The sequence below is a fragment of the Colius striatus genome, chromosome 3, assembly GCF_028858725.1.
Source record: "Colius striatus isolate bColStr4 chromosome 3, bColStr4.1.hap1, whole genome shotgun sequence".
Classification (NCBI taxonomy): Eukaryota; Metazoa; Chordata; class Aves; order Coliiformes; family Coliidae; genus Colius; species Colius striatus.
In genome coordinates this window covers 1,152,214-1,176,599 of record NC_084761.1, presented here as the reverse complement: position 1 = coordinate 1,176,599, position 24,386 = coordinate 1,152,214, and the positions used below count along the sequence as shown (strand labels likewise).

The window sequence follows — 24,386 nt, the reverse complement described above, 5'->3', positions numbered from 1 at the left end:
AGGCTGGGTGTCAGCAGCATGGGGGACACTTTGTTCTGTGGTGCCCAGGGCGAGGACAAGGGGTGATGGACATCAGCTGGGACACAAACAGTTCCCCTGGCACAGGAGGAGAAAGTCCTTTGGTGCTGGGGTGAGGGAGCCCTGGCCCAGGCTGCCCAGGGAGGGTGTGGAGGCTCCTTCTCAGGAGGTTTCCAACCCCAGCTGGACACGTTCCTGTGCCCCTGAGCCAGGGGAAGCTGCTGTAGCACAAGTTGGACTACATGATCTCTAAAGGCCCCTTCCAACTTGTACCATTCAATGGTTATGGGTAGTGGAATCTAAGCTATAGGACAGTATTGATTCAACTATATCTTAACAGCTGTAAGGTTTGATTGTGGCTTCCCACTTTGCAACAAGCCCTTTTCCTCTGAGCTGTTAGGTGAGGGTTTGGTTACAAGCAGGATAGTTAAAACAAAATGAAGCAAAGTCTGTAATTCTCTGTAATTCCAAGTTATCAACTTCTACCAGAAATCATGTGTGTAGCACCTTTGTAACTGAAGCAGAGGAAATGACAGAAATTGGTTTATCAGCCTCCCCAGGGCAGTGTCTGGAACCCAGGACTAACATTTGGCAGATGGAAAATGCTTCCAACGTTACAAATGAAATATTTGCTGTAGCTGCCTTCCAAAGAGTAGTGAATAATTCAGCCTTCACCCCCAGCACATCCAGCACAAAATGCAGGTGGCAAAGCCACGCCAGCGTGAGGAGGAGGGGGCAGGGAGGAAGGGTTCTTTAATCACAAAGCTGTGAATAAAGAGATCCAAGTGAAATGTCCTTAGTGGTAATGAATGGTATCTCACTTCTGCAGCTGGAGGGAAATGCCTTTGGCTTTCCAAAGAGTTTAATTCAAGGGTTTCAGGAGCGGCAGTTGGTGAAGAGCTTCTCAATGACTCCCCTCAGTTTGGGAATGAGCTTATGCTGTGTGCATACAGAACAGTAACACTTGTAGCAGCAGCCTGTACTTAAGGCATTTATCCTCCATAGGCTGGGAAACACTTCCTCTGGCTGTTAAAAGCTTTAATCTACAAAAGGACAGAAAGGACTTTATCTCCACCAGAGGACAGACAGGGAGTAAACAGTTTGTTCAAGGTCACAGATGGAGTAAGTGCCAAGAGGAGCATTAGGAAACAGACCCACTGTGGTGTTCATCTTCAGCACAAGCTACAAACACCTTCTAAAAAGAGATTAGTTTCAAGACTCTTCAGTTTTACATGACTTAGAGCTAATTAAGAGGTAAATGAAATGAAAACAACCTTGAGAAGGTTGGAAACCTTCATTCCTGCCACCAGTTTTATTATGGATTTTGTTTTTGCTTCACTCTTACTGTGTCCAATAACTCTGCAAGGCTAAAGTAAGGCAGCTTCTTGACAGGCTCTTGCTAACGTGTCTGCAGGACCTCTGGCACATGCAAAGGGGCAGGTACTCTGAGCCAGCTTTGCTGAGGTGTTGTAAAACAGTTGTGAATGTCTCCTTTTGGTGTTGTAAAACAGTTGTGAATGTCTCCTTTTGGAGTTTGGATGTTCAGTGTATGATGAAACTCAAGAGGGGCCTTCCTCATCTGATCACAACTGCCCACAGAATCACAGATATACCTTGAGGGTTGGAAGGGAGAAGGATTGGCTTGGAGAAGAGGAGCCTGAGGGGTGAGCTCATTCATGGTTACATGTACCTAAAGGGTGGGTGTGAGGAGGCTGGAGCCAGGCTGTGCTCAGGGATGGACAATGACAGGACAAGGGGCAACAAGCTGGAACACAAGAGGTTCCAAAGCAACACAAGGACAAAGTTGTTCCCTGTTGAGGTGAGGGAGCACTGGCAGGGGCTGCCCAGATGGGCTGTGGTGTGTCCTTCTCTGGAGACATCCCAACCCAGCTGGATGAGTCCCTGTGTGCCCTGCTCTAGGTGCTGCTGCTCTGGCAGGGGGGTTGCACTGGGTGAGCTTTGCAGCTCCCTTCCAGCCCTTGAGATCCTGTGATTCTGTGATCTGGAGCAATAATATTTATCAAACAGATGAGGCTTTTTCTCTACAGATTATGTCTAAATAGAAGCTCAATAAAGAAAGTAAAGTTTGTGACACAAAACAGAGTCAACACACCTAAAAGATTAGTTTTACTTCACGTTTTCCCAGTTATCTTTCCCTAAAAGCTGCTCAGGCTATGAGAACTGACCTACCCAACCCATTAGTACCACATCTTGGCATTTCTTTTGCAGCCACTGGACAATGAAGTAATTTCCACTTAAGACAGAAAGGAGATGCATCACCAGTCTGCCTAAGCCTAGGTAGGAACATCCTTCATTTCAACAGTTGGAGATGGATGGATTAGAAAAAGGGGGAAAAATGAAAGGTTCAGGGAACATAAAAGTGTTTTCAGATTAATTAAACCAGAGCTGTCCATGCAGTTCAGTAAATGCAGCAGGCTTCAGCACATAAAATGTAATGAGGAAATAAGCCCCACTGCTCTCCTCTGCTCTTTAATGGCACAGGCCCTCTGCCAGGGCAATCTGTCATGTGCACTGCTCTGCCATGCCATGTCAAAAGAAAATAAGCAATGGAAATCAATAACCTTCCCATTAAAACATAATAGAAGTAAGCTTAGATTAATGGCAACTAGCTGGATGGCTACAGACCAAGCTCTGATTCCCCACACGACACCAAAGGCAACTGCACTTGTGCCCACCTGGAACTGGGTGGTAAGGGCAGGCAGAGGATGGTGCCACCCCTGTGATCTGGGTACCTCAGCAACTCTGGGAAGGACCCAGGGAAGGAGTGTGAAATGAAGAGGGGCAATTCCTTGCTGCCCTCAGCACTGCCTGCTCACTGAGAACTGCAGCTTCACTGACTTCTGTGGGCATTATCAGATCTCACAGCAGTGGAAGAAAACAGCAGCTCTTGCTCTAAGCCTCACACCTGATGAGCAAATTTCACACTTCAAGTGAAAGGCAGAGTTGGGTGCTTCTAAGTAAAAAAGGACAACTTGACAAATGCCACTGGCCCTGCAGGCTCATGGCTTTTAACCTGCAGCCTGTTTGTTTGCTGCAGCCTCAAACTCGCCACACGCTTATGTGCCAAACTTGGTGTTTAACACGGAAGCCAGAAATGGGTTCTTCAGGTTTAACAGATCTCTGAAGAAGGCTGGAACCAGTTGCAGATCCCCAGAGTCTCTTTTGAGGCTCTCTGGAGGTTCTTACTCTGCTGTCATAGTGTCACCTTGTGCTTTTAGGATATAAACTCAGGTGGTGAGACAGAAGCAAAGGTCATCTTCCCTAAGGTAGGACTTCTGAAAGACAAGCCAGTGTACCTACCTGTACAGGATTAGTTAGGCCCATCTTGTGTGTCATGAGGAACACACACTGCCTACTGTATTCACTACTGTCATTTTAGACGTTGCACCTTTAATCTTCCATTGAAGACTTCTCCATGGACCCAAGGAGAAGTGGATACACCGAAGCACACGCTTAGCTCTCCATTTTCCACTCATTCAGCACTCTGCATTTGAGTAAGTCCCTCTTCTAGGCCCCAGTTCTAAGGTCAATTAGACTCCTAAAAGCCTTGATTTCAAGTGATTAAACAATGCCTGCTTTCAAACCAAGGCTTGAGTCCTTTTTAGAAGTGTGGCCTTCTCCTGCCCTCTCCTTGCCTTTTCAGTGGAGAGAGGCTGTACAGAATAAAAAGGGTTTGATGCTCCTGAACAAACATTAACATGGTAGGAAGCATTCATGTGAAAACTATTGCAATGCCAAGAAATGAAACAAATGCAAGATGAGAATGGATTGATGAATAGTTTTGTGACAATTGTGCATGTGGAATTAAACTGGCTTATCACTTCTCTCTCCCTTGTGAAACATGAGTGCCTTTCACACCGGTGCATTCCATGCTGATTGGGTATCTAGCAGAAAAGGTACTGCTCCACGGATAAAATCTCTTTAAAATGCTTGTAGTCCACCAAACAAGGATCTGGGAGCATTCACTATGGAGGCACACAGCCCATGGCTCTCACAGGGTGCACCTCCTACAGCTCAGATGCTGCCAATGTGAAGATTACCAAAGGCAGGACTAGAACACTCAGAGCTTCCCTTCTTTACGTGGCTGTTTTCTGAAACTGGATGATCTGATGAAGGCCTTTAAGAAAATATCTGGAAGACTGATCAGCAGTGTTTCAGGACACTTCTGTGACTCCATGCAGCAGCTTGTGATTTTACAGCTGAGCTGAAGAACGTGTACCCTGCAGGCTTGTAAGGCCTTCAATTACTGTAGCAGGAATAATGAGCCTTGCACTTGGAAAACTGATGGCATTAATCATTTCTATTTCAGAACACAGTTATTCCCACCTCTAAAGCACACTTACACAAAGCTAACAGTTTCAGTCAGTTCTACAGAGGCCATTTCAGTTTCCTAAACAGAAAATACCAAACTGTTCTCAGGCTTCCTGTAGTCCAAGTATGAGAGGAGTGGGAAGGCAACTTCCAGACCCATTCCTTCAAACTCACTGAACACTCATTTCAGATGCAGCCATTAAGAACTGCCAATACTCCTTTCATCTTTTTCCTTTGCAGCACCCAGTGAACACCAGTTCTTGTACACTTTCCAGCATGTACTCACCCTAAGGTCAACTTCTTTGCCAAGTAAGTCATAGAGAGTTGCTCCTTTGGAGGTGATTTCAGAAGCCAGCTGCCTAGCTGTCTTCAAGTCAGCAATCTGGAAACACAGCAACAGCACTGAATAGCAGAAGAGAACCCCCAACACCACCAAGAAAATCCAGGACAGGTGGGTTTCTTCCCCATTTTGATGTTAAAATTGCATGGGAGGTCAGCACAGTGGCCAAACCTCTAACATCCAAGTTGTTGTCCCCTGGAATCAGTGACCCTGTCTCTTGGTTTTAAAATGGGCTGCACGAGGCACCATCCTGACAGAAACTTCTGGGTTGGAATTCCAGCCACTTCAGGAAAACACCCAACCCCAAAACTCCCCACAGCTGTGACTCAGACACTTGTTGGCTCAGGTACTGCCCAGGGCAAAGGGAAATGTCACCTTTTTTCACGTGAGAAAGTCCAAAGTCGATATATCAAAAGGTGTGTGCCTGGCACACTGCACAGGTAATGAGTATTGATCACTTGCATGTGGGTTTTCATCATTTCTTCACACCAGACTCATACAGAGGCAAAATCATAAGTGGTTCTGCCACTTTCTTTCAAGAATGATTGCCTAACAAGCAGGCATGCCTTAGGGTAGCTATAAAAGAATCAAAGACTACACAGACTACAAAGTAGAAGAGGAGCCAAGGCTAAGAAAAGGCAGTGACAGGAATTCCTCTTATTTAACAAAGTGTTGGGGATTTTTTACCATCTAGAGATGGCACTGAACAGCTCTGATGTTTGTTAAGGTATTGTGAAGGTTTCCTTGCAAATGGGCTACAACTTTCAGTCGGGATTTGCAAACTCCTCCTGTTGCAACAAGGTTAGTAGAGAGAAAACAGCCTTTATTCCAGCCTGTTCCAACACCCCTGCCCAGAACAAGAGTACAAGTTTTCCTTACTTTTGAGCCAAGATCAAACTTGAACTTGTTGCTGTCTTCCTCACTCAGGTCTGCATGTTCCACTCCCTTGGTATTCATAGCACCATACAGCACAGAGATGACCTTGAGCAGCTCCTTCACTGCATAGCCATCTGCCTGGTAAAGCTTCTTAGTGTTGAGCTTGATGTGAGCTTTGGTAGCCTTTGGGAAGGAAGAAAGGAATTCATTGTGTCACAAGGGACAACATCCTCATTTACCTCTTCACATTTCATGCAAAAGCTCTCTTTTTATTAAGGGGGGACATAGCCTCACAGAAATAGATCTTCCTGTTTGGAAACAGAGGTTTGCCTCATGGCATTACTGCTGTTTCCAGAAGGAATGTGTCTGAAGCATGTGCACTTCCTGCATGTCAGAACATTTGCAGGTAACTGCCAGAATGAAAAGTCTCAAACTGACCATTCATTCTTCCCTGCATGAAGATCAGCAAAAACCCTGTGCACCACTTCAACTTAATTTGAATTTAAGTGGAATATAAGTGCTGCTCAGGCCTTCTGCTGCTGCTGCTGCACAGGGGTAAAGTCCTCCCTAAATGAGTTACAAGACTAAGATCAATCATCCTAATTTAGCTGTCTTCTAATAGCAGTACCTTCAGAACATTTCATTGTTTCCCTCACATTTTTCCCTGCTACAATACACACTTGTGTTATCAGTGTTACCACAAGCCATCCCCATCTCCCCAGGGCTCTGACAGTGCAAGACCTTTAATCTGGGGCAAAAGACTCAAATGGCTGGTACACGTTTTGCACACTCTGCACTGAGTTCCACTGAATAACTGACTGTGGCCAGTTCTGGGCTCCCCAGCTCAAGAGGGGCAGGGAACTGCTGCAGAGAGGCCAGTGCAGGGCTACCAAGATGCTGAGGGGACTGGAGCATCTTCCTTACAAGGAAAGGCTGTGGGACCTGGGGCTGTTTAGTCTGGAGGAGACTGAGCAGGGAGCTCATTAATAGTTCCAAATATCTCACTGGTGGGTGTCAGGAGCTTGGGGCAGCACTTTCTGTTGTATCCAATGCCAGGACAAGGAGTGATGGAAAGAAGCTGGAACACAAAAAGTTCCATTGAAACATAAGGCAAAACTCTTTCAGTGCTGAGGTGAGGGAGCCCTGGCCCAGGCTGCCCAGGGAGGGTGTGGAGGCTCCTTCTTGGGAGGTTTCCAACCCCACCTGGACACGTTTCTGTGCCCCCTGATCTAGGTGGGAGCTGCTTTGGCAGGGGGGTTGGACTGGATGAGCTCTAAAGGCCCCTTCCAAACCCCACCATTCTGTGTTCTATGATCTTGTCAAACCCTGTGAATTTACAATCAGATTTGCACTTCCAAGACATGTTTAGCTCTCTCATCTCAAAATCTCAAACTGACTCTACATCTGCTTCCTGGGTGCAGGAACTCTGCTGAAAAGTGAAGTCAAAACTGCCAGAATCCAGGTTACTGATGCTAACCCCCACCTGAGCTGGGGGAATATGACACTTCTGGTACAAAAATTCCCTTAACTGCCTTTGAAAAATCTGACCAGTGTGTCCTGAAATGACCCAACACACAAAGTGGAAAGCCAGGTACATTTTCCTTCCTCTCCTTTCAGTAGAAGGAATCTAAAAGAACTCATCAGAGAAGCAGTAGGTATTAATCTGTAAGAGAAGCAGGTCATTAGACTGACACAATCAGTTAAGCAACCAAACACAAAGCAGACTAATCATAAAGGATGTTGGTAAAGACAGGAGTTCCAGTTTCATTTCCATTTGACCTCAAGAGAGAAAAATCAATGTCTAGTAAAAGAGAAAAAAAATGTGGGCTTTTTTCCCCCTCAGAGACTATTTAGAAAGCAGATAAAACCCACAAACAAGTACACGTTTTTTCAGACTGGGAGGATGACATTGCTTACTCAAAGAGGAAGCCTCATGTTTGGAAAGCTTAACAGTCAGCTACTTCATAACAGCTCCAAACAGTCTTAAAGGATCATTACACATCACCCCCACCTATTCTGCACAACAGATTATTACAGTGCAATAGAAAAAGAGAAACAGAAGCACACTCCAGGAATGGTGCTGACAGACAGAAAGCTTGCTTTACAATGAAAACTGCTTTGCTATTATCACAGAGCCAGATTTTGGCAGTGTGATGGAAATGATCAACCTCACATAAGACAACCCTGCAGAAACTTCAGGAACTTTGGGGCAACAGCTAATTTGTATCAAAAATCAACACATCTTTCACCCTTGTTGAGTACAGGAGAGCAGTACTCTGGTTATATTCCATGATGATTAATCCCTCCTCATATTCTCTTCAGAGACAAATCTATCTCCATCAAACCTCACATCTGGCTAGGGATGCATAAAGCTACTGGAGAAGATAACTGTGGATGCCAGGGACAGCTCTTTATTGAGGAGATGTCTACAAGCTTTTCTCATTCTGAAAATGCTGAAAACTTGCAATAATTCCCATACCACCCTGTAGTATTATCTGAGACCTAAGTACAGGATGACTAAAGAAGTTTCCATTCATTCCACTTTCTGAATGATGTAATCCTTCAAAACCCTTGGGATTTCTGACATGAAATCAGCTATTGAAAGGAAAATGTACACAGAATGCTGTTTCTGCTTCCATGCTTGTCCTTTTAACATATAATTGTAGGGAGGAAGCCTCTGCAACCAAAATAGATGGGTTCAGTGCATGTGATGATGCTCAGGGGCTCAAAAGTGCATTCTGGTATGAACTGGAGTGTATCATGCTCTGAACACAGCAAAAATAAGACAAGTTATGTCAGGAGGGAAAAGCTATCTTGATAACAATGGCACTTTAATAGACTTCAATTTTCTTTTTAGAAAGAAGCATTGTAAGGAAATAACCTTTGTTATTAGCATCAATACCTCTGTTGCTTCCAGACTCAACTGCAGCCCCATCAAGCTTTTTTTCACCTGAGTGCTATGGAAATGTGTCACAGCAGCAAAGGCTGGAGTTGATGGCCCGATTCAAGCACCCTCATGTACAACGTGATAACAGATTTGATCTGAGAAAAACATGGCTTAATCTAGTAAGTGAGAAGGCTCATACAACAGCATACCAACACAGGACTCTGTATCACCAGGAAAACATCAGAAGTTATGACTATGTGAGCATACGAAAGAATCAGGTAGCCAAATTTAGCAAGAAACACGACGGGGTCTCTTCTGAACCCATTTAAATGGCTTCAAAAAAGTCATATCCACAGCTATATCTTCCACTGCTACCTTTGAATAAAGATGAAGAGACATGGGTGAATGTTGTTTTAGTGTTTGTTAGATGTTTAGATCCCAGTTCTGCAAAGAGATGTTTGCAACTACACCATCTCACTAACAGCACATCCTGGCCTGTTCCAGCTCATAACAGCACAAGACAACAACATACACTCAGCCATCCTTTGCAAGGCAATAGTAAAGGGTTAGGAGAGAAAGCATTCAAGTCAACATGGAACCTTTGCTTCCATGTGCTTAAGCAGGACTCCTCAGGCAGACTTACCATGAACTGAGCCACTGCCTTGATGAAGAAAACCCTGTCCTGTTCTGTCTCCACATCAGGAGGGATATCAGCCTGAGGTTCGTACCTGTGGGAAGAAGCATGTGTAGATTCTGCCAAGAACCACATGTGCAGTGTTAGACAGACTGCTTCACTTGTGAGGCAAAATAATCAAACAAAACAAGCCTGTATGAAATGAATCTTTAGCTCCTACTGCAGGCTGGGGCAGGCAGACTCTATGTTTGTGTACAAGCTGTAAAGCCTGAGACCCTTCTCCAGAAGGAACTGTTACTGTGCCAAATACATCTTGCAGCTGGTTTCACAAAGGAGCCAAACTTGGCTGTCTCAATTAAGTTTGTGAAATACTTCTTTTCAGAAGTTACTTTACCACTTAAGTCACAAGCTGCTTGTGTAAATCAAACCAAACTTAATCATGTGTGGCTTCACAGTTTGAAACACCTGATCTAGGTGACCCTGCTTCTGCAGGGGGGTTGGACTAGGTGATCTCTAAAGGTCCCTTCCAACCCCCACCATTCTGGGATTCTATGATTGGACCAGGTTAATATTCCCAGTGTTTCCAGTTAAAATGCCTTGTACTGGACCTACTGTTGTTGGTAACATGAAGAGGAGCCACCTCATCCTTTACAATGTGATGTCACTTTCCCACACTCTCCAAACACATAAGGGAAGTTCACACTCAGACACCACTTCAAACACCTTCCACTCAAAAGTAAAGGAAACTAATAAAAGAGCAAATTAGAAATGCTTTTAAAAAGACACCAGTGAGAGGCAGAAACATCTAGAAGTCACCTGCCTAAGGGAACCAGGGGAGAAGAGAAAGGGAATTCCCAGGCTGGTAACAGCCTTTGAGCTTTTCAGCATTCTGCCAGGTAAAAAAGCATCTTGGCTGGCAAACCACATTTGAAATGATGAGCAAGGCACGAGCAAAGCAGCCTTTCTGCTTTAAAATGTAAGTAAAAGGCTTCTAGAAGCTGGAGAAGCTGCCTGCCTGTGTCAGGTGTAATTCTGACCCACAAACAATTTGGCCTGAAAGTGAAGCACCCCGTGCCTTACCCATGACCTTGGAACGGGGAAGCACAAGCTTTTCAAATCGTTTGGCTTCATGAGGGAAACTTTTACTTCAAACATCATTCTGATTTGCTCTCAATTGCTCTGTTATTCTGCTGCAGTTTGCTCTGTTGCTCAAGTGGGAGGGACACCCATTTCTGTTTTCACACGAGTTGAACACAACCAGTGATTCAAGAACCTCAGCACAACAGCAATATTTTAAAGAACATTTAGGTAAATTAATCCCAGTCCCCCTGAATGGCTGGTATCTCACTATTTTATTGCACCTGTAACAGCATTCAGCACGTTTCTAACAGCTCTGTAATTTAAGTTAATGGATACTAATTATGGATCCAGGCCAAAGAATATCAAGTGTATTGTTCTACCTTATGAATAGCTTGAAAAGCTTAGTTTCTTTACTCACTTACAGAGGAGAAAGAAGACTATGTGTAACTTGGTTAGCACCTCAGCTTTCATAGTTAACTCAAAGTCTGTCAAGGGGTTGAGTGCAAAACTACAACTGGATAGCAGTGGATGAAGAGTGTGTCATCTCATCTCTTTTAAACATGGATGCTAGACAATCCCAGGTTGGCCCAGGAACAGCTGTAGCAACAAGGTAAGAACTAAGTGTATCTTGGTATTTCTCACTGCAGTTCTCACTAGTTTGGGGTACAAGGCCAAGCACAGGCAGAATGGCAATAGAATTAGTAGCAGGTGTGAAAGAGACAAGGGCACTTTTGAGTAAGTGAGCTCACTTTCAAGAAGCAAGTCATTGTGTCTTCTGCTTCAGCTGCTAAATCACCTCTTGTTGTCGTTGAATAATTAAAGTAAAACCCCCACAGCCTTAATTACCACATTTCCCACCTGGCATTTGGAAGAGTCGATCTCAAGGAATGATTAAATACCATTATGCTCCTCATTAACCCTCCTTCACACCAAACCATCAGCTCCCAGCAGAGAGACACCCCAGCAGCAGCCCCAAGCCTTGTCAGCCCCATCACCAACCTCTTCACGAGCCAGAGCAGTACTTCTGAAACAAGCACGAAGTTGGGTGTGCGGAGATTCTCCATGGAAACGAGCCGGGGATAGCCCAGAGCCCTCAGCATCTCGGTAAAGTCTGGGAAACGAGCAAGAGCAGGGATTCCTTCAGGACGCTGGCTCTCACAGCGCGCTGCTCGCCTCCTCTTACAAACCTATCCCGAACGGGTTAGCTAGTTGGTTTCAGTAGGAAACACGCCTTAATGACAGGGAAGCGTTTTAACAAGGGCAGAAGCGCCGTTCCAACAGCATCTCTCCGCGCTTACAGCACGGCTGGTGGGGGCTGCGGGGGCAGCGCCGCGCACAGGCTCCGCTGCCCCAGTCCCCTGCCTGCGGTACACCCCGCCAAAGCGCGGCCTGCCCGTCAGCTCCAGCCCCTGGGCAGCCTGTCCCGCAGCCCGCCATCGCCCCTCACCCTCCCGCATCGTTTCCAACTGAAACGACGGGGCAAAGCTCGCCGGCAAAGCGGGGACCGCTCGGCGGCTGAGGCGGCGGCCCGGGAGGGACCTGAGCGTGGGCTTCGGGAGCCCCGCCGCGTTCCGTCCGCTCGCCGCACACCCTCCCCCGCCCTCAGCCAGGCTCCTCACTCCTGAGGTCGCGGAACGACATCGCGGGAAGGGCCGTCGGGTCTCGGCCGCCGGGCTAGGCCGCGCCGCCGGTCTCCATGGCAACCGCGGTACGGCGCGGCGGCCGGGACACGCGGCCGCGGAACGCGAAGCGCCACGGAGCCGGAGCTCGCTGCCACTGGCACCAGGCGCCCGTCCGGGGCACGGCCAGCAGCGACCGCAGCTTCGCTTTTGTGTCGCTCAGAGCTGTCATCGGTTCTGTTCCGACCCCGTGGCGTCAGCGCTGTGAGTTACAGAGGACAAGGAGCGAGCTGGGCGCCGAGCTGGGAGCGGTGGCTCGGCAGGGCCGGCGGTGCCCGGCGGGCGCGGGGAGGAGCGGCCCCTGGCCCAGCACCGGCTGGGGGTGACCCGAGAGCAGCTCCAGGAGAGGGGCCTGGCAGGGAACAAACCGACCGTCAGCAGCAACGTGCCCCCGTGGGCAAGAGGCCGACGGCACCGGGGTGTGAACAGTGTGGGCAGCAGGGGGAGGGAGGTTGTGCTGCCCCTCTGCTCTGCCCTGCTGAGGCCTCAGCTGGAGTCCTGTGGCCAGTTCTGGGCTCCCCAGCTGCAGAGAGACAGGGAACTGCTGCAGAGAGGCCAGTGCAGGGACACCAAGGTGCTGAGGGGATGGAACATGTGTGTGAGGAGGAAAGGCTGCAGCCCTGGGGCTGTTGAGCCTGGAGAAGAGAAGCCTGAGCTCAGGGGCACCTCAGCAGCACTGACAAGGGCCTAAAGGGTGGGTGTCAGCAGCATAGGACATCCTTTTTTTCTGTTGTATCTGGTGCCAGGACAAGGGGTGATGAAAAGAAGCTGGAGCACAAGAAGTTCCATTTATAAGGAGAAGCTCCTTTGGTGCTGAGGGGAGGGAGCCCTGGCCCAGGCTGCCCAGGGAGGGTGTGGAGGCTCCTTCCTTGGAGCTCTTCAACCCCCCCCAGACACGTTCCTGTGTGACCTGATCTAGGTGACCCTGCTTCTGCAGGGGGGTTGCACTGGATGAGCTCTAAAGACCCCTTCCAACCCCACCATTCCATGACTCTGTGGTTCTAAGACTTGAGAAACAGGCTGGGGTGGTTAGAAAAAGGGGTTAATGCTGAGGCTGGAGTAACACTGGGTTGAGATGGCCATAAATGAGCAGCTTCACTGTGTGACCCAGGTTGCTCTCTATCCTTCAAGAGGGACCTGAGACTGGTAAGGAGGGAACTTCCTCCCTCAGGAGGCCCAAAGGATGATGTGCCTAATTAGTAAGAAGTCAGCAAACATCTGCAGTAAGTGAGGGAAAGGTGGCAGGGGAAGACTGTGACCACTGACTCAATTCATACCCCAGACCTAAAAGCAGAGGGCAGGGGAGGTGAGCTGAATGTTTACTGCACTTACATGCTGGGTGAAGCACCACTAACCAGTCACTACACAGACAAACAACATGTATGTGCTAGAATGGGGGCTGTGCTAATGCTTTGTGCATTGATACAGCACAGGAGGCACTGCTGGGGTGTGCTAGCTTTGTGGGTTACCCCATAGCAGCCATCTCTGCACAGATGTGCAGTAAAGTACCTCTGCTCTGGGTGTGTGTGGTTGTCCCACACACCAGGTAAATGAGCCCAGTTTTGGGACACCACCTGTGCCACGTTAAAGCATGGCTGCTGTGCCCTGAGGAGAAGGCTGTGTTTCCCCATGGGGCAGCACAGCAGTCACCAGGGATATGAAACTCCAGGTCTTTGTCACACCTGAGCAGACATAAACCCAGGTGCTGCCACATCACAGGGAGCAGAGACCCCAGCTCTGGGTCCTGCTGGAGTCAGGGCATCCTGGGTCTGTCTGAGGACAGGAGCCTGGCACACAGCTCTGCCTGGGTGCTTGGGCATTGCAGGGCTGAGCTGAGGACGAGGGCCAGCAGCAAGGTAGGTGAGGACACCTTTCTCTTTACAGTCACACGCTTCTGATGGGCATCCAGCGTGCCACAACCACACAGACACTCACTGAAGTGTACAAGAGGTCTTTGGCTTAGCCCAGGCTGCAGTTGGCTGCCCAGTGACAGAGGTAAACCCCTGTGTGCTTGCTCTCCTTGCCCAGAGACACCCAAGGAAACCAGAGCCCCCAACCTGGCTTCTTGCACCCCATCAGCTCCTACCTGCAACTAAAACTGACCCATCCTAACAAAACTTTACTCTTAGTGTCCTGAGTTTGCCTCCACAGACATAACCAAAGCCAGCTTTCCTGCTGATGCATCACAAACAGTATGAGGCTGGGTTCTCATTTGTGTGCAGCGAGAAGCATGATTGTCTCTCCACTCTGCTTGAGCTCCCTCCAAAGCAGGGTGTGATTGGACCTGCCTGAAGCCAGCACCAAGTGCTCATTTCCCAGAACCTGCCCAGTTCCTGGGTGCTCTGTTTCAGGTGGCATGGCACAGCTTCATTTGTAGCCAGCACAGCCAGTTCCTGCGTGGCTATTCTCACCCCAAACCAAATCCCCTTGAGGCACACGTTGGATCACTGTCTACAACTACCCAAAAGGTGTTGTGGTGAGCTGGGGGTCGGGCTCTGCTCCCCAGGCAGCAATGACAGGACAAGAGGCAATGGGCTGCAGCTGCCCCAGGGGAGGCCGAGGCTGGAGCTGAGGCACAACTGTTTCCCTGAGAGGGGTGTCAGCCCCTGTGCCAGGCTGCCCAGAGGCAGTAAAAAGTGTCCCCCCCCATCCTGCTGGCACCCACCCTTTAGGTATGTTCAGCAGAAGATTTTGCAGCCCAGGTAACAGCTTTACCTTCAGCCAGGCAGCCAACAGTGCCCAGGGGAGGGGTGGGCATTGCACAGTCCTCCTGTGGCACCCAGGCTCCCAGCACCCTCTTCCTTGCCCAGCACCATCAGAGGGAGATGAGCAGGAGCACTGCACGTGCCTCATCCAGGAACAACCCCTTTCCTCTCACTACCTTTTATTTCCTATTGCAAAAACACACTCAGCTGTGAAATTGAGGCTGGAGGAAGCCATCCCTCTTAAAGGAGTTCAGTGTCCCTCCCAGCAGCTCTCTGTGCTGTGCCTGCATCCCCTGCCTCTGCCTGGCTGTAAGGAGACCTTGTAACCTCTCTGCTGTTGAAGCAAAGCTATTGCACTGCAGATAGTTTGGGATTTGGGGAATGATGGCTCCCTCAGACAGGTAATGAGGATCTCTGGCTCTCTGGGCAAGAAATAGGTTTGTGTGCGAGGCTGTGTGTCTTTGTCAGCCAGCAAGCTGCTGGGTGATCTCTGGTCCATAAGAAAAAAGCCTCATGATGAGGATGTCTGTGCCCCTTTATGAGCAGAGGTGATCTGTACATGGAGAAATCCCTCTTCACTGGAGCTCCAGAAAACACATCACACCACCAGTGAACCCAGGACACAGCTCCAAGTTGCATTAACTAGAAGAGAAGTGAATACCTCTCAAAACCTACTGAGGCACTGAGAGTGGCCTCCACGGTGGGGAAGCTGCAGAGCAGGAGCCTGGGGACATGCCTGCCTGCACCTCAGCAGCACAGGGGTGTGCTAAAAGCCCTTCACTACACACAAATGCTCTGCTGCCAGTGGCACCCTCTGAGCAAGCCCTGCAATCCCCTGGTGCTGGTGGTGCCCAGCAGAAAGGAGCCCAGATGGTATCTGAGAGCTAAAAACCTTCTGGGGGGGGGGAGCAAAGCTCATCCTGCTGCTCCCAGGTGGCTTCCCTGCAAGCTGGCCATGCCCCAGGGATGACAAACAGGCTGCCCTTTGCCCAAAGCAGGGGACAAAGGGGTTGTTTTACTAGTCCAAAGGGGTTTTTCCCCAAAGTCACTTTCAGGGCTGTGTTTCACCTTTGGAAAGTTGTCTGTATTCCCACCCCAGGGCTGTAAATGCTGCCAGGGGCAGGGCAAAGCCCAGCTCCTGCCCTCAGACATCACAGCCAGGCTGGAAGGTGTCCACTGCTCTGATTTCCACACTCCCAGATGAAAGGAGATGCTGCTTCCCCTGGATGTGGCTGCAGCACCAGTCCAGCCAGGAAGATTAGGCACAGCTCTGCTTCAGTGGGTGGTACTGGGAGAAGCTGCAACCAGGCTCCTGATAGGAAGGAAATACAAGATGCAGCCTCTTACCTGCTCCTTGAATTCCTGATGCCAGGGATAGAGCATCCCCAAGGTGTAATAGGGATGCTGCACTGCCTACTGAGGCTTTGCATATGGAGGGCAAGCTGTGCCCTTCAGCAAGGATGGGAACAGAGTCCAGCTCCAGGGCAGCACGTGGATATAGATGATTTTCAGAGGAGTTCTTGATTTTGATCATTCAAGCCTTTCTGCTTCAGTAAGGCAAGAAACACAATGGAAACTGATGAGACTTGGTCAGCTTTGAATACAGACCTGGCAACCTGTGTGCCCAGGGGCTCTCTGAAGGACAGCACCTGCTGAGGGCTCCTCTGAGCGAGTGCCAAAGTCAATAGTGCCTTTATGAGCTGGGAACAGTCATTTAGCACCAGCATGGGGCAATGCAGCTTGGAAATGACCTTTGCTGCACTTAAAGAAGGAGCTTCAGAGGGCCCTGGCCAGGCTGGAGCCATGGGCTGAGGGCAAGGGGATGAGGTTTAACAAGGGCAAAGGCTGGAGCCTGCCCTTGGGCATCCCCAAGCCCAGGCAGCTCCAGGCTGGGGCAGAGGGGCTGGAAACTGCCCAGGGGGGTTGGTGCCAGCGGCTGAACAGCAGCCAGCAGCGTGCCCAGGGAGGCAAGAAGCAAAGGACATCCTGGCTGGGATCAGCTCTGGGGTGGCAGCAGGACACAGGACTCCTGATGAGACCTCACCAGGGCAGAGGGGAGGAGAACCTCTCTTAACCTGGCTGATACTGGAGTGCTGCAGCACTCAATGTTGCATTTCTCATAGTGTTTGCAGGACTAAGTCCCACAGAAGGCACGTCCTGGCCTCAGCCTACAAGAGACACATCAATAGGTACCAAAAGAGACATCCTCAGCCTTACTATCTCTCTGCCCCTGTCTCCTAAGCTCTCCCTCCCAGCTCAGTTTCTCCCCTTGGTCACGGCTCCCAGGCTCCTGGGGAGTTTTGGTGGGAGGAAGTTTCCTCCTGCTCAGGTACAGATGGACACAGCCCTGGGGAATGCAGCAGCTGGAGCAGATGAAAGGTGGGAGGACACGAGGGTCTGCACCTGCACAGCCTGGGAGTCACTCCTTGATGCCTCATGGTCCCCCAGCACGAGCCCTGCCCACCCTGGGAGGACACTAGAGGGGTCCCCAGCACCCCAGGGATTCCCCAGCAAGCACACAGCATCCCACTGAATGGTTTTACTGGCCCAGGCTGAGCTGGGTCTGTCACCCCAGGAGCAGCAGGACAGGTTTGGGCTGTGTTACACTGCCATGAGACCATGGCCACAGCACACCTGGGGATGCTGGTGAGCTCCTGCAGGATAACCAGCTCCTGGTACATGTATTACCTGCTGTCCTCATGCAGAGGCTGCTCCAGTGCTGCCAGAAAACTCAGCTGTTCTCCCAATGCCCTTAGAAATACCCAAGAGGTGGAAGGACCCGCTGCTTGTGCACAGCCCTCACACCACCATGGTGCCTGGAGGGCTGCAAGGGACCAACTCACCCTCAGCCACCATCCCCCTGCTCACCAACTTGCCCTAACAGGGCTCTGGAGCCCTACAGACAGACCCAATGAGCCTCCAGCATCAGGGGATCTCGGAGCCACATTTAACCAAAGCCCACCCGGGCTCCACTCTAAATCTCAAGCACCTGACTTTCAGGTCTCCATCCACATGCTTTGAGCAGACTCACACAAGTGCTGTCACCTGCTTCTAAGGATGGAGAGGCCCCAGAAAGAGCCTGGTGTCAGCTTGTGCTGAGGAAGGCACCCAAGGGCTCAGCTTCCCCCAGGGCTGCTCCAGTGATGGGTTTTGTTTCACTCGGGATATCCAGACACCATTGACTTCATCAGAGCCACCACCACAGCTCCTCATCCCCCATCCCTGTCCCTGCTCCCAGCCACTGCAACAGTGTCAGGGCAAACATTCATTTTGCAAATGAAATGCTTTTTTCCCCTGGTGCATTCAGCCAGCAGCAGTTTTAGGTCACAATCCTGTCATCCCACTGAGGGCACGGCCAGCACCAGCCTCCCAGCACTCACCAGCCAGGGCAGAGGGTGGCACAGCCACAGAAGGGAGGTGGGATTGTGCTGCTGATCTTTGGAAGGTCCTCAGGGCCTTTCAGGGAGGGTTCAACCTTTAAATCTCCTCCACTTGCTCCGTCGATGAGGAAATCACCTTCAGCTGCTGCCCAGGGCTGTGGCTCAGCACTGACCTGCTCCTTCCCTGCTGCCAGGGTGACCCAGACCCCCAGGCTCATCCCACAGCTTGTCCCGGCCCGTCTGGTTTCCCACGGACGGGACCCGTGTCGTGGGCTGGGTCAGACCCAGCATCGTCCCCAGGGCCACCCGCTGCTTGTCCCCAGGGGATGGGACCCCCAGCAGCCCACCCAGGGCTCTGCACGGTGATGCCAGAGCTGGGAGGTGAAGGACCCGCCCGACTCTTGCCGGGGCCGCGGGGTGGGGGCAGGGGGGCTCGGGGGAGAGCGAGGGGACCTGGACGCGTGTTCCCATGCCCGTGACCCCCGTCTGAGCGCCGCCCCATCCCTGTCCCCGTGCGATGCAGCCGGCGACCCCCGGTGGGGCCGGACCTGGGCGTGATGCTCGGGGCGTCTCGGCGGGGTCGTGCTGGTGCTCCGAGGGGCGGCCGAGCCCCGGGAGGCGGCACCTCCCCCCAAACCCCCCCAAACCCCCCTCCCCACCCGCGGGGCGCTGCGCTGGCGGGAGGCGGCGGCGCCGCACACACCGATCGCTCCCTGCCGCGCTCGCGTCGCGGAGCCGGGGCTGCGGGTGACAGCGGGGCTGAGAGCGACTGACACCGGGGCTGAGAGTGACAGCGGGGCTGCGGGTGACAGCGGGGCTGCGGGTGAGTGACACCGGGGCTGAGAGTGACACCGGGGCTGCAGGTGAGTGGCACCGGAGCTGAGAGTGACACCGGGGCTGCGGGTGACAGACACCGGGGCTGCGGGTGACACCGGGGCTGCAGGTGAGTGGCACCGGAGCTGAGAGTGACACCGGGGCTGCGGGTGACAGCGGCGCTGCGGGTGCGTGACACTGGGGCTGGGAGCGACACCGGGGCTGCGGGTGAGTGGCACCGGGGCTGGGAGTGACACCGGGGCTGCGGGTGACACCGGGGCTGCAGGTGAGTGGCACCGGGGCTGCGGGTGAGTGGCACCGGGGCTGGGAGTGACACCGGGGCTGCGGGTGACAGACACCGGGGCTGCGGGTGACACCGGGGCTGCAGGTGAGTGGCACCGGGGCTGCGGGTGAGTGGCACCGGGGCTGGGAGTGACACCGGGGCTACGGGTGACAGACACCGGGGCTGCGGGTGACACCGGGGCTGCGGGGCGGACGGATGCTCCGGTACGTCGGCGGAGCGGGACCCCGCGGGCACGGAGCGGGACCGGCCGGGGAGGGGGCGGCGGGGTGCAGGGCGCATCCGTGCTGGCCGGGGAGCGCGGGTGGGCACGGCCCGGGGGGTGCTGGAAGCGGGGTGGTACCGGGCTGAGGCTGTGCAGGATGGAGCCTTGGGGAGCCCCGGGCTGCGTCTCCCTCTGCAGCCCCCCGGGTGGGCTGTGCGGGCCGGGGGGCTGCGGGGGGTGGTCTCTGCGAGCAGGAATGGGGCCGGAGGGTGATGACACGCAGCTGTTTTGGGGGGTCCCATCCCGGCTGGCACGAACTGGGGCAGGGAAGGCACGGAGGGTCTCAGAGGAGGGCTGGAGAGGGCTGTCCCTGCAGCCCCGGCCGTTCCCCTGGGCGAGCCGTCCCACAGGGTGCTGGCCACCAGCTGGAGTGAGCGGCGCTGCCTCTGAGGCTGTCACGCTGGCTACTGGGGGTGGCTTTTGTCCCCTTCCAACTCCAGCATCACAGCCCCTGGCTCTCTGGCTGCTGGGGGCTGGCAGCAGCGGCACAGAGGCTGGCGAGGCTCGGCCCAGGGCTGGGAGCCAGTTGTGCCCCAGCTGCTCTGCCTGGTGCTCCCCGAGGGCTCGACTCTGTCAGGGAAGCGACCCAGAGCTGTGGCAGCCCGGGACGTGCCTGTGGCTGCCACTTGCAACCCGGGGAACACATCTCCTCATCCACAACAGCACGGGGGTCTGGCAGAGCCGTGCCAGCCGCAGCCCCCCACCGCTCCCCCAGACTCCAGGTCCCCAGCTCAGCACCAGGGGCCAGGGGCGCAGCCATGAGGGACGTCCTGGGGCCTGGCTGCGGGCACAGCCTCGTCCACTTTGCCTGGATGTGGCTGTTCTCCGTGCAGGTGAGGGGCAGAGGGGTTGGCACCTCCGGGTTTGCCCCACTCGGGGCCGCATGGCAGGCTGTGGGCGCTGGGCAGCGTGGGGGTCGTGGGGCGGCTCCGAGCCGGCTCTGCGCTTGCAGAACGGCGGGGCCAAAGTGCTGGAGAAGACGTTTGAGGAGTGGATGAGGTACCGTGACGAGTGCTTGAGGAGGATGGCGAGCGAGCCCTACCCAGCAGGTACCCGGCCGTGCCCTGCGGTGCGGGCACACGGGGGCACAGGCAGAGCCGCAGCCGGGGCTGGTTGGGGTTTATCCCTCCCCGGGCAGCCCCCACGCCGGTCCCTGTGGAGGGATGAGCCGGGGGACTGCTGAGCGCCGCCCCGTCTCAGGTGGGGTGCCCAGGGCTGGTGTGGGGCGATGCAGCCCCCATGGGGGTGCTGGCAGGGGGCTGGCTGTGGCCGCGCTGCCCCGCTCTGAGCTGTGGCTCTTCCCCCGTCGCTGCCGTCGGAAGGGCTCTTCTGCAACCGGACGTTTGACATGTACGTGTGCTGGCCCGACGGCAGCCCCGGCGCCGCCGTCAACGTCTCCTGCCCCTTCTACCTGCCCTGGTTTGAGAAAGGTGATGATGACCCTCTGCCCACCCCCTCCCCGGAGCCGAGAGCTGGGACCGAGCCGCGGTGGGGTGGGAGAAGCTCTGCGGGTTTCCCCTTCTGCCCCAGGGGAGAGGGACCCACGAGCAGACCCGGGCACGAGGCGCCAGCTCACGCCGGTGCTGGAAGGGGGTGTCTGGGGCTGGGCAGCGCCCGTCCCGTCGCCTCAGGACGGGGGTTTGGGGGAGCCCGGGGGAACGCGCCGGTGCTTGGTGTCCGCAGTGAAGCACGGGCTGGTGAGCCGCCGCTGCGGCACCGACGGCCAGTGGGTCACGGCCAACGGCAGCCGGCCCTGGAGGGACCACGCACAGTGCGAGGAGGAGCCCGAGGCTGCCGCGGAGGAGGTGGGACGGCCCGGGCCAGCGCGGCCAGCGCCGGGCAGGGCAGAGCGCGGGCGGGCTCACGGCGCCGTGCTCGCCCGCAGGACGGTGCCCGCCGGCTGATGCTCAGCTTCAAGGTGCTCTACACCGTGGGCTACTCGCTGTCGCTCCTGACCCTGGTCTCCGCCCTCCTCGTCCTCACCATCTTCAGGTAGGAGAGCCGGGGGGGACACGGTCCTGCCCCTCGGGTCCCTCCCGCCCCCGGGCCCCCGACACCGCCGCCCTCGGCAGGAAGCTGCGCTGCACCAGGAACTACATCCACGCCAACCTCTTCGCCTCCTTCGGGCTGCGAGCCACGTCCGTGATGGTGAAGGACGCGCTGCTGGAGAGGCGCTGGGGCACCGAGCTGCTGCACGTGGCCGACTGGGAGGCTCTGCTGAGCCACCAGGCAAGTGCTGCCCACGGCCAGGGGGCTGCTCCCTGCCGGGCTGCGGTGCGGGACGGCTCCTCGGCCCCCGGAGAGGAGTGAGGCTGGCTCCCGGTGCCCGGTGGGTGAGCGCTGGGTGGGTGAGCGCTGTGCCTGTGCACCCGAGGGTGCAGCTCTTGGGGTGCCTGTGCTGCCTGTGCACTTGGTGGGTGAGGTCTTGGGGTGCCAAAGCAGCACTCTGTGCATCTGAGGAGCTCTTGGGGTGCCTGTGCACTTGGTGGTTGGGCTCTTGGGGTGCCAAAGCAGCAGTATGCACCTGAAGGGTGAGCTCTTGGGGTGCTAATGCAGCACCATACACCTGAGGAGCGAGTTCTTGGGGTGCCCAGGTGTCTGGGGCAAGCTCTTGGGGTGCCAGTGCAGCACTGTGCACCTGAAGTGAGCTGCAGGGGTGCCTGTGCAGCCTGGATGAGGCCTCGGGGTGCCTGTGCAGCCCGTGCCCGCCTGGGCATGCTGCGGGGGTGGCCATGCCCCTGGGCACGCTGCCGGCCCCACGCTGCATCCCTGGCAGGCGGCGCTGGGCTGCCGTGCGGCGCAGGTGCTGATGCAGTACTGCATCCTCGCCAACCACTACTGGTTCCTGGTGGAAGCCGTTTACCTCTACAAGCTGCTCATCGGGGCCGTCTTCTCCGAGAAGAATTACTACAGGCTCTACCTCTACCTGGGCTGGGGTAGGGACCGCCCCCGGGGGACAGGAGCTGCTGCCGGCAGGCCCAGCCCGGCGCGGGAGGGGGTGGTGGGGAGGGGGCTTTGCTGGCCCCGGCTGCCCCCACCTTGTCCCTGGCTGCCGTGTCAGCTGAGGAGGCTGCCGGGGCTTCACCGTGTCCCTTGCAGGGACCCCCGTGGTGTTCGTGCTGCCCTGGATGGCCGCCAAGTACCTGAAGGAGAACGCGGAGTGAGCGGGGAGGAGGCGGGGGAGGGTCCCCGGGGGATGCTCAGCCTCAAGCTGGGGCTGCCAGGCTTGGTGGCCTCATCCTGCAGCCCCGCTGACGCTGTGCCCCGTGTCCCCGCGGGCAGGTGCTGGGCGCTGAACGAGAACATGGCTTACTGGTGGATCATCCGTGTGCCCATCCTGCTCGCCTCGCTGGTAGGGGGGCACCGGCAGTCCCCGGCCCCGGGGGAGGCAGCGGCCCCAGAGGGACAGACTGCCACATGGGGGGCGTTTTTTGCACTATCTTCTAAACCCCCAGCCTCTGGGGGTCCATGAGGAGGGGGCTGAGGGTGGCCCCTGCTGCCTCCTGGCTGGGATTTTGGGGGGGTGGGAGGGAAGGGTGGGCAGCCCTGGAGACCCGGTGCCATGGGGCTGCAGCAGCTCTGGCAGTGCAGGGAGGGGGGTGTCAGCTCCCACAGCCCCTGAGGGTACCACGGGCAGAGTGGGCTGTGAGGGGTGGGGGTGCCTGTCTCCTGTCCCCCCAGATCAACCTGCTGATCTTCATGAGGATCCTCAAGGTGATCCTGGCCAAGCTCAGGGCCAACCAGAAGGGCTACGCAGACTACAAGCTGCGGTGAGCGGGGCTGGGGTTGCTGCACACCCACCCTGCACAACAGCCCCCCACCCTGAGCCCGTCCCTGAGTGCTCCCCTCCCCTCAGCTTGGCCAGAGCCACTCTCACCCTCATCCCCCTCTTTGGGATCCACGAGGTCGTTTTCATCTTCGCCACGGACGAGCAAACCACGGGCGTCCTGCGCTACGTCAAGGTGTTCTTCACCCTCTTCCTCAACTCCTTCCAGGTGAGCTGGGAGCAGGACACGGCTTTGCTCTGCTCACTCAGCAGGAATTAGGGGGGTCCCTTCTCCAGCTCACCCTCCCCGTGCTGCCCCAGCCTGTGGTGGGCTCAGGGAGGGGACACTGGTTGTGTTGGGTGCCTGACGGTGCCGCCGGCGCTCCCTGAGGCGGGGGGTGGGGGCACCTCAGCCCCTAAAAGCACCCAGAAAGGATCTGGAGAGGTGAAGCCCACCCTGGCCGTGGGGAGGGGGTGATGGGGAGGCTCATGGCCCTGCTCTCTCTCCAGGGCTTCCTGGTGGCTGTGCTTTACTGCTTCGCCAACAAGGAGGTAGGAGCCCACTGCAGCCTCTCCTGCCCGCTGCCAGGCTCGGCTGGGGGCTGGGCCAGCCCAGGCCTGCAGCGAGGGCACAGCCCAGGAAAGCCCCCTCTCTCTTGTCCCCCATCATGGCAGGTGAAGTCAGAGATGAGGAAGAAGTGGCAGCTCTGGAAACTCGACCACCCATCGCTCTGCTGTGCCCAGTGACGGGGCGACAGCCCCACAGAGCCCTGGCACAGGGGCTGCCGGCCCCCACGGGCACTGGGGCCTGGCTGGGGGGTGAGGGGCTGCAGGGGGCTGTGCCACACTGGAGCTGCTGTTCCCTGCTGCAGTCCCAGGGAGGGGGCAGCATCCCTGGGCTCTCAGCAGCCCTCTGTGCCCTCTCAGAGCAGCCTGACTGCACTGGGGCTGCTGAGCCGCCTGGGGACGTGTGGCTGCTGCTTTCTACCACTCCCCAAACACCATCAGCCACCAGACGTGGTCCTGCCAACCCTCCATGCCAGCCTCAGCAGGGGGTTGTGGTGCTGGAGCAGGGCCTGGCCCTTGGCAGAGCACAGGGTGGGGAAAGGGAGATAGTGCCTGGGCAACTGGGCACCTCCTCCATGCCAGCACTGCCCAGCAGTCAGCTGCACATGCTCCTCACCCTGAGGAGGGTCTGCCCAGCACCCTGGCAGCTCCCAGACCCCCACCCCACACTTACCCTGCAAAGCTCCTTGTCAGAGCGAGGTTCTGCTCCAGCAGCTGCCTCCCCTCCCTGCTCTGCAGCTGCA

At 54.9% G+C, this 24,386-nt stretch overlaps 2 protein-coding genes across 5 annotated transcripts in view; one reads left to right on the top strand and one right to left on the bottom strand.

The window, feature by feature from the left end:
* The window catches only part of CLUAP1 (clusterin associated protein 1), a 40,384-nt gene extending 28,517 nt beyond the window's left edge, over positions 1–11,867 (bottom strand). For all 4 annotated transcript variants that reach the window (XM_061993336.1, XM_061993338.1, XM_061993337.1 and 1 more), the window contains exons 1-5: positions 11,787–11,867; positions 11,167–11,278; positions 9,097–9,181; positions 5,570–5,749; positions 4,637–4,732 (exon numbers count right to left, since the gene is read on the bottom strand). In XM_061993336.1, the coding sequence (XP_061849320.1) occupies positions 4,637–4,732; positions 5,570–5,749; positions 9,097–9,181; positions 11,167–11,278; positions 11,787–11,808 (495 nt within the window). In that variant the 5' untranslated portion in view covers positions 11,809–11,867. The remainder of the gene's footprint in view (positions 1–4,636; positions 4,733–5,569; positions 5,750–9,096; positions 9,182–11,166; positions 11,279–11,786) is intronic.
* An 8,201-nt stretch (positions 11,868–20,068) lies between these two features.
* On the top strand, positions 20,069–23,823 carry LOC133625186 (glucagon receptor-like). The gene is made up of 13 exons (XM_061993551.1): positions 20,069–20,143; positions 20,263–20,359; positions 20,633–20,740; positions 20,994–21,115; positions 21,196–21,302; positions 21,383–21,539; positions 22,087–22,246; positions 22,410–22,470; positions 22,593–22,662; positions 22,992–23,080; positions 23,167–23,305; positions 23,587–23,628; positions 23,752–23,823. The coding sequence occupies exons 1-13, from the start codon at positions 20,069–20,071 to the stop codon at positions 23,821–23,823; spliced, it is 1,299 nt and encodes a 432-aa protein (XP_061849535.1).
* The last annotated feature ends 563 nt before the right edge of the window (positions 23,824–24,386 follow it).